This window comes from Acyrthosiphon pisum, chromosome A1 (genome assembly GCF_005508785.2).
Source record: "Acyrthosiphon pisum isolate AL4f chromosome A1, pea_aphid_22Mar2018_4r6ur, whole genome shotgun sequence".
Classification (NCBI taxonomy): Eukaryota; Metazoa; Arthropoda; class Insecta; order Hemiptera; family Aphididae; genus Acyrthosiphon; species Acyrthosiphon pisum.
This window is the reverse complement of record NC_042494.1, coordinates 94,671,885-94,681,569: the sequence shown is the minus strand read 5'-3', so window position 1 is coordinate 94,681,569 and position 9,685 is coordinate 94,671,885. Positions and strand designations below refer to the sequence as shown.

At 35.4% G+C, this 9,685-nt stretch overlaps 2 protein-coding genes and 1 long non-coding RNA gene across 3 annotated transcripts; 2 read left to right on the top strand and 1 right to left on the bottom strand.

The window, feature by feature from the left end:
- Positions 1-763: 763 nt before the first annotated feature.
- On the bottom strand, positions 764-2,746 carry LOC115033793. Its single transcript, XR_003839099.1, has 4 exons — positions 2,618-2,746; positions 2,173-2,486; positions 1,647-2,015; positions 764-1,452 (listed from the first exon to the last, which is right to left on the bottom strand). It is a non-coding gene; the product is annotated as an uncharacterized LOC115033793 (long non-coding RNA).
- Positions 2,747-5,209: 2,463 nt separating this feature from the next.
- LOC115033644 (trimethylguanosine synthase-like) lies at positions 5,210-5,839 on the top strand. The gene is made up of 2 exons (XM_029486611.1): positions 5,210-5,345; positions 5,437-5,839. Exons 1-2 carry the CDS (start codon positions 5,336-5,338, stop codon positions 5,628-5,630), a joined length of 204 nt encoding a protein of 67 aa, XP_029342471.1. The 5' UTR covers positions 5,210-5,335; the 3' UTR covers positions 5,631-5,839.
- Positions 5,840-7,617: 1,778 nt separating this feature from the next.
- Positions 7,618-8,588, top strand: LOC115033542 (serine/threonine-protein kinase ATR-like). Its single transcript, XM_029486292.1, has 2 exons — positions 7,618-7,873; positions 8,415-8,588. The coding sequence occupies exons 1-2, from the start codon at positions 7,682-7,684 to the stop codon at positions 8,586-8,588; spliced, it is 366 nt and encodes a 121-aa protein (XP_029342152.1). The 5' UTR covers positions 7,618-7,681.
- Positions 8,589-9,685: the final 1,097 nt, after the last annotated feature.

Below are 9,685 nucleotides of genomic sequence, written 5' to 3'. Positions count from 1 at the left end.
AATTATTATTATGGCTTTAAAACCCATAGCAACCATTTATAATACAAAAATTTCCACCAAAAATCTCAAAATCCCCATTAGAGCACCTCCCCGAGTTGGACCTAGGGGTATGAAAAATAGTTTACTTCACCCTCTCAAACCTACTGAAGAATATAGACACGAAATTTCATGAAAATCGGTCAAGCCGTTTCAGAGGAGTTTGGTGACATACATTCTCCATATTTTGACACGAGATTTTTATATATTAGTTAGTGGTCTTCAACCTTTTTGGACTCGCAAAACCACTTTTTTAGACCTACATTTTTCGTGACCCACGTGAGCTTTGTAGAAAAACAAAAAAAAAGCTAAAATTGCGTAATGCTTTGTAGTAGTACTATTATAAATGAATAAATAAAAATTACATTATTATATTACCTACGCAGAATTTTTAATTATTATTAATTAAAAATGTATAGAATTCATACGAAAAAATATATGAAAATAAAAATAGAACATAAAAAATGTAATGTAATGTTTGTCCTTGAGTGATTTCACATAATAAATTCCACCGGCTACGTAGAATCATACCAGTATATATTATGAAAAACATACTGTGATTTGATATACACTATATTACTATAATATTATATTATATAATATAGGTTATAATATAGCCTGTATTTTTATTTATTTCATCTAAGTAATATAAACTTATTTTTTATTTTAAAAAGAAGACGTATCGCGGCCCAAAAATGGGTTGTGACCCACCGGTTGAAGACCACTGTGTAAGATAACAAATTTACTACTTTACCTGCATGAATATAAAGTTACTAATAGTTTATAAGTACATAATAATATAGCGTACCTAATATTGTAATATTATGTAATAATTGTATAGTGTTCTGGTAGAACAATTATATTGCTTACAAAAAATGAATATTATTGAAGCAAAATAGAAATTACTAATATAAAATATTATTCTGTGTAAATCTCATGCATCTGCATTAAAAAACATGTACCCAGGGCAGCAAAATCCTAAATATCCTAAATCGCCACTGGACGTAACAAGAAGGCCTGACAAAATAAAAAATATATGCTACTTAATAAAACATACCTATAGGAAAAATTGTTAAAATTATACGATTAGTAAATAATTTAAGAAATATACTCATGTTTCATGTCTGGATAATATGAGGTTAGGTATTTATAATATTTGAAGAGAGATCAAAAGAAAATATAAAAAATTGAGGTGGGCTATTATTCTTAACAGATTTGACTGCCTATAATAGTTAAAAATATTAAAATATAACGGTTATAATTAGGTGACCTCAAAACATATTATTATTACCACGTCTAAATAATATTACAGTCGAGCGTCCTCCATAATAAATTTGACAACTAAGTAGTTAGTTTCTTAAAATTTTTATGCAATATTACCGAAGTTTCATCGTTTGTCAATACGCTATAATACACCTAAAAAATTAAAAATATATTAATTTCTTAACGATATATTTTAATATAATAGTGTAAGTGATTTTTATGTACGTATTTTTACGGTTTGGCATTTTAGCTAAATAAATAGGGCAATGGGTGAACAACGAAAATATATTTATTCGACATAATTCAATTGATTTACGTTTGTTGTTATAGACTCAACAATTACTTACTAGGCTGATTTTCACTTAATTTCAAAGATTTTTGACAACCACGAAGTTTGAGTAAGTTGTTTGGACCATGATGTCCGATCGTAATATAATATGGTGCTGAAAAAAAATTATTTTAAATGATTTTGTCGATTACATACGTCACGTAAACTATAAATTGATTATTTTTTCCGCGTGAAGAATTTCATACAATATATAGGTATGCTTACGAACTAAGGCGCCAACTTTGAAACAGAATATGATCGTATAATAATCGATAAATTATACATTTATAAATATGAACATTTAAACAATACATTAATAAATTATAAATGACTTACAAAACACATAAATGTTGCATACGATTCGAAAATAATTGACAATAAATACAACCTGCAAAAAAATAAGATACAATATAAATCATGTTGTCACAAAACACGTCGTAATGACAGCCGTACAGATTGCAGATGGTCAATAAGCAAAGAGTAAGCATAGATATTATGAATTATCGCAATTTGATATTTTATCATGGCAATTAAATTATACGCACACTGTGCGAGGCGCACCATTTGATACATATGGGATGGCTTGCAAATCCAATTATTATAATTATCCCGAATTCGGAATTTTTGTTGGATATCGATTCAACAATTTGCTCTGCACCACTATACGCGTTGTAGTTTCAGCCGGATTAAAGTTCCAAAAACGATCACAACCAGAATCTGCTTGAGTGTGAAGCGCATTGTCACAGCGGCTTTCCGAATAATATTATACGTTCCGGCGGACCAGAAGCTTTGTCTAGTCATCTCCAAAACTCAATCCGTGCCACGTATATGCGCAGAGTATAGGTCATCATAATATCTCCTGTAAATGCGAACACTATAAAGTATTTGGTAAAAAATTATATTATTTACAGTCGCTATTGCGATATAGGTAGACGACACGCGAAGACGTACCGCGGTATATTTCTTTCTAATATTTCAAGTTCAACGCACCTCTTAAGGGTCCAATGTCTGTGCGATTTTCTTCTCCACGAGTCTCTCGGCCAAACAAACAATGCGCGTGGTGCGCGTACGTCCAAATGGCTGCGTGCATTTGGGAGTTCCGAGTCGATATTTACGGGGAGATGAAGAATAGAAATTAATTTTTAACGACGAAAACATAGAACGGCTACGGCGACCGACACATTGTCGACGGAGAGGGATGAGAATACTCAAGCAAAGGTTGGCAAACGGTGCAATGCCAGAATACAGCTCTAACTATTGCCCCATGGAATGCGTCATAAAAGCCGATCGATACAATGCCAGAATCCTCCAACTATTGTACCATTGACCGGCTTAAAACCGTTCGCTCGAGTTCACGTGGGATATCTCAAAACCTGTGTCGCGTGAGTCTGCCCGGGTGGGTCTTACTACGGCACAGATGAGTAGCCTATAGCCGTCGGTCGCAATCGCGAGTTTACTTAGAACTTTGACGTCCGGTCCGTGCTTACAAATTACGTGAGTCTGCCCGGGTGGGTGGTGGGTCTCACAATAAGTTGATAAGAACGACAAACGGAACGCGGTAATATTATTATGTATCACGTGGGTCGCAAAACTGCAACAGGCTACATTGATAACAATTTATTCTGTAATTTTTAAGTACGGGACAAAAAATAATGCGCAAAAATTCGAATACGCTTTGTTTGTTATTTTTCAAACATTGAAACATAGTAACGCGTTTCCAAACGTTGTGTGGATACGATTTTATTATTATTATTATTTTTAACAAGACGTAGGTACCTATCGATAAGTATACATTTATTAGTTTTTTAATCAAAATAAAAAAAAAACCCGAATTCGCGGAAATGCATAATTATAGAAACATACACTTGTCTAAATCAGCATGACGTGTTTTTAAGTGCGAGCTGTTATTAATTATTATTATTCTTCTCCTGTCCAACTAAAATAAGACGGGGCTTATTATAATATATGAGTACAAATTTCTAAAGATTTATCTGCATGCATAATATAATTATATTATTTACAACCCCGCAGCTTTTAAATCTAAAACCACTTTTATCATTCCATCGCTATATAGATGCCGAGTACCTATCTGAATTTCGTTGAAGCATTTAATAAATCTTGTTTAGGTACCTAATGACAAATGTTAGATTATGGTATGCTATGGAAATTCTATCTGTATTATTTTATAACAAAACGGATACCTATCTAAATATTATTCACCTCTGCAGCAAAAGAGCATTGTCACATCAATTTATTATGAGAATAATAGGTAATTATATAATATTATAATAATACAGTCACCCATAGTAGTTTGGTATATTATATAAATTGTAATTATATTTAGTAATACTCATAAGAAAGTTGTTTCTGATTTTTTGTGGATAATAAATATTGAGACGGGGCAAATTGTAATCATGAGCAAAAACGTGTAGGGTGACAAAATTGCTGTTGCCCACGGGTGGCGAAATTGTAAATAACGGCCCTGGCCTGCACAGTGACACAATAATATGTAGGGTAGGTTTCATATATTGTACTCGCGTATTTTTCGTCGATTACAGTAAATTTGTTGGCTAATAATGACTTTTTCTCGTAAGCCCATCTGGCTCTATATAAACAGTTACCTATGTTTGTTACCAATGGTGCGTGGGACCAATATTTTTCCTATAAAAGGCGTAAACACACACGAAAATATGACATTTCTTTCCTAGACGCCAAGCCGCTTATTACGCTTATAACGCCGAGCTTGCTCTACGCGAAAACCCCTTACTGCAAAGCATTCTGTTTTTTTTTTTTTTAATTGTTATCCGTTGTTTTTTGTCAGTTTAAAATAGATTAAAATAGATTAGATTTGTTTTCATTATTTAATTAGTATTATTTAGTTTTTTCCTGTTTTTTTCTGTTTTTTTCTGTTTTTTTCTGTTTTTTTTTCCTTAAAGTTTTCAGTATGACGTGTACAATAGAAAACTTTAAGGAACGGTACGTGCGGGTGCAAAACACTTTAACCACGATGCGCATCGAGAAATACGTAAGTATAATTTGATATTATATAGAAAAACACTGCTGCAAGTGCCCTGTGTGTGTTACACGTTCGTCGACGAGAATTAACTACGAATAATATTATTAACTTTAATGTTTATTTTGTTGCAGGACGACAATCTCACAGCTGTGGCCAGCTTAACATCAATGGTGGTCGTCACGGTGGCCGGGACTTCGGTCATGGTTGTATTGGCGCTTGTACTCTGCCTGTTGTGCGCAGGACTCGCAATGACTGCGTTGGTCAAGAGTCCTGCAGTGCAACAGGCGTTGAGGCGGAGTTTTCCGGGAGCCTCCGGAGAGGTGGTGACGCGTTGCCTGTCCGTCGCGTCGGACTGCGGAAGACGGGCCACTGCTACAATATCCTTCGGGATATACTTGGCCGCCTGGTCCGTCGGCACCGTGATGTTTGTAGCAGTGGAATCGCTCTGTCCGTCAAACCACCATCCGCTGCCGGTCTCCAGGGTCGAGGAACCGTCGCCTGCCGCGGAAGCCTTGACACGGCAAACGACTCATCGCTGCCAGCCGCGCGGCCGACACCACGTAAGTGCATTTACCTATAGTTATAATCAGAAATTAAATAATGTTTATTTTTATATTGCCGATAGCAAAAACACGTTGAAATATTGGAAAAAAAGGCATACCTTGTTTTCCAAATTTGACGATGGAATTTTGATGGACGAGGGTATGTAAAAAAACATTTATATACATATACGTATCATATCATTTTAAAAATAAAAATTTTATATATTATAATCGTTCGTTTGGTTTTATAGAGAGCTTTTATTCGGTCTGCCCCGAAAAGCTCTGCGCTTATATGGCCGAACAATGTGGCAGAGTTAAAGTGGCCGTAGACCCGTTTTGCGGCGCCGGAGGGAACGTAATTCACCTTGCACGTAGATTCGACAAAGGTACTGTAATATTTTTTGCATTAAAAATAAATAAAACCGTTTTCGTAGAAATAAAATGAGAAAACATATTATCTCTACTTAATTGTAATTACCGAAATATAAAAATTGTATACAATGTATAGATGTATGTACTTCTCATAATACTAAGAAGTAAGTCAAAATCGTTTCAAGTCACCTCGATTGACGGTATAATAATTTATTATTTATGTTTGAATTCATTAGAACGATGCCGTATCAGACGTTGCTCCCAAACCGGTCGACATCCACCTACATAACTGTAAGTTGAAAACGTCTATATTTAAACATTTTTATAGTATAATATTTATCTAATAAATTAATTTTCTTTAGCATTCCGCAAGAATGAAAGGTATAGTTTAAAAGCTTACCAAAGTTATCTGGTGGATGTCGAAACGTTGGTGAGCAGCCGTCGATCATCGTCATGATGTACTGATGTAATACAAAACGTTATTATTGGAACGGACATAATATTACGTTGAGAAGTTACCTGTTCATAACACATTTTCGGTTTTTTGGCCAACTCCGTTTCCATTTTTAATCATTACTCGTTTTTATTAAGGTTAAGATGTGACAGTATTTTAGGGGTATTATCGTTCCCACTAGCTTCCAGGACTTTATCATACATACATCCGACAGCCCGATGACCTGCGTTTGTATATTCTGGTCCACCCCATTATGGCAGCGAAGTAACGGTGACGTCACCGTTATCAGATTGCCCAGTTTGAAATAGTCGCTAACAATGAATTCGATTTTATCTACAACTCCATAAATCGCGGCATTCTGCTTGGCCAACATCGTTTTCTCCGGGTCAATATCTACAAAAATTACATTCTGGATTTACAACTGCTGTCATATCTATTGACGCGGCGGAACTGCTCGAGCGCAGCCAACAGCTGCTGAGGGCGCCCAGCCAGGAGGAGGCCACCAACACCACCACGGGTACGCCAAATGTCCACGGTGCAGCTCCAGCGGGACCCGGTACTGTGGGCCGCCTACACGCGGGGGTGGGAAGACCGCACTGTCGTATTTCGGAGAGCGACAAGCGGCGAACCCACAACCACGGTGAGGCACCAAAGGTCGCGCAGCCCCAGACGGGGGACACGTCCGGTGCCAACGGCACGACCGGCCACCACGGCACGACCAGCGGTCAACCCCTCACCGGCGCCACCACCGCCAACAGCAAAGGCACCACTACGACCACCACCGCGGCCGCTAATGGAGAGGCCAATACCGGCGCCGAGGTCATCAACCACCCGCTGCCAACACCGACCACCACCACCGAGACTCTGAACGCCCGCCAACGCCGGCAACGGCCGGAACACCACCGCCGTTGACGGTTTGGGGGGGGGGGGGGGAGTATGACGCGGTCCCGCGCAATGGCTGTTTGAATTCAAATAGTCTTTTGCACGGAAAGCCGCGCTGTGCTTCTCAAACAAACCGCCAAGCGACGACGGACGACGCCGGCGCGCGACACCCGCGCCAGGAACCGTCGGCCGGCCGTTCGGTGAACCGGATTGAAAGAGTGACTGGTTTTCTTACGACCAGCACGATACGTACGACACGACACGTCCCGCGAGTCCGGAGGCAACCTGAAAGACAACAGAGAGCATATTCCTTCTTGTTTTTTTTGTTATGTCCTTAAGTGTATCATAACGTCCACAGAACGACGTGTTTTAAATCAAAAATAAACGCGAACCTTTCACAACGAAGATAAAACGGTGTTCTGTTTGTTTGTTTTTTTATATTTTCTTTTTCTTTCACCCGTCACGTCAACACACGCATCACCCACGCGGCACCCCACAAGTCCGCTACACTATTGTTGGTTATATGCTGGGACTCGGTGATCGTCATGGTGAAAATATTTCATTAGATTCAACTAACGATGGTGTGGTTCATGTTGATTTAAATTGCCTATTCAATCGAGTACATATAACAAAATATACATTCTTTCATTAACTATTACATAATACATATTATTTCATTACTTATTTTATTACATATTTTATTAGTTGTTATAATTAAATCAATTTTAATTACACAGGGTGAAAAGTTTGAATGGCCAGAACGAGTAACATTTCGTATTACTCATAATATGGTAGATGCAATGGAAACTGGTGAACTTGAAGGAATGTTGTCCAGTGCTTGTGAAATAACTAATCGCGTTATGCGATATCTTACTGAACAGTTGATTAGTGTACTTAAACCATTTTTATACGATCCTTTAGTCATGTGGATTGGTCGTGACACAATAGTTGATGAAAATTCTGAGATGGCAAATGATCAAGTAAATATATTTACTATTACTATTCATTTTCATAATTTTGTAAATTATAAAATCAAGATTATTACTTAAAAGTAAGGTCCAGAATTGTAGGTTTTAATATATTATCAAAATTATATCATAATATGCTCTATACTTTTTTATATGAGTAAAAATATGGATGATTTGATTAACACAGAGTTTTTTTTCCAATATTTGAGAATATTTAATTACTTAAGCATATTAATATCTTGGAATATTTTGTAAATAGTGAGAAAAAAATACTTATGCGTCTTAATTTTGTAATTTTAATCTTGAGACAGCTTTACAATTCTTTCTTTTATGTTCCAATGAATTTGTATTTTTTTATATAATTCATTATTAGTTTTTAACTTATAACAATCTGTAACTAATAACTATGTTTGTTTTTTAAGAATATAAGTATCATATTTAAACTTTTTTTGAACCAACAAATCTGGATCCTACTCATAAGTAATAATAATTCATGTGTTTATTATTAAAAAAAAAATATTTAATGGTACTAAATAAATATATATCTATTTAGGCTAAAGGACATTTGAACAATATTGAAATGCGTCTTCAGGGATATGTAAGAGCTAATTTAAAAAACTCTTCCATGCCACTTTCAGTTGCAGGACAAACACGTAAACTTATCGAAGAAGCCATTTCTGTCGAAAATTTATGCCAAATGTATATAGATTGGAGTGCATTTCTGTGATACGAGTGACAATATTAAATATTGTTTTATCATTGTCACATTGTCAATTATATTTTTATATTCATTAAGTAATTAATATTATTATGATTGTAAAAGCATACCTATCTATAAGATTTGTTGATACCTTTTTATTTTTAATAAATGTTTCCAATAATTATCGTTATTTGTCTATATTTTGAACATATTTCAGCACAAATTTTACTTACACTGAACGTTTATACTTCATAGAGTAGTAGAGTACCCATGTCCTACGTTTAATAATTGTTTATGTATGTTTTATTGAGTCTGTATTTACAAAATGTATATTTTCTGTCTATTGTGGGCATGTAAACGGTGGCAGCCTATTGCCTAAGGTGCTTGGGCTGCCATTGCAATTTTCGAAGGTGTCGGTCAACAACATTTTAAGTCGGATGAGTTGCAACTTTTATTTTTTTTTAAAAATGTCTTTTATGCATTGTTATAATTATGTAGGTACTTAAAAGATATGTTCGACAAAATTAGGTAGCATAATTATTTATATATAGTATTGTCGAATCCATTTCCCGACTTTTGAATCGCCGCTATGATCGTAACCGTAATGAAGCTTACATTATGTCATTATATATTTGTCAAACAAATATACAATTATAAAAAAAAAACTTAATCTTAATTTTTGACATATTCATGAATGTATATTTTCTTATCATAATTATTATTATAAATTACTAGCTGATCTCGTGCACTTCGTTGCTCGTTAAATGTACCAACTCAATATGACTCAAACTTTCTTCAATTTGTTATTTAATATTAAGTGCTTAAAATTTATCTTAACCAGTATATTATCAGGTGGGCAATCTACCTGCGGTAGATTGCGGACCCCGTGCTGTTTGTACTTAAGTGTATGATTTAAATCTACAGTATCAAAGTTATATCAAGTTTGTCGTATTCCACCTATGATGGATTAATTATATAATCAATCAATATAATATCCTAACCTAACCTAACCGAACTAATATAAGATGAATAAAAAAACCAAATTTAACCATTATTAAATCAGCCTGTCTTCTTCCCAGCGGTCTAATCTACACACAAATATTCATCTATATTTATAAAAATGG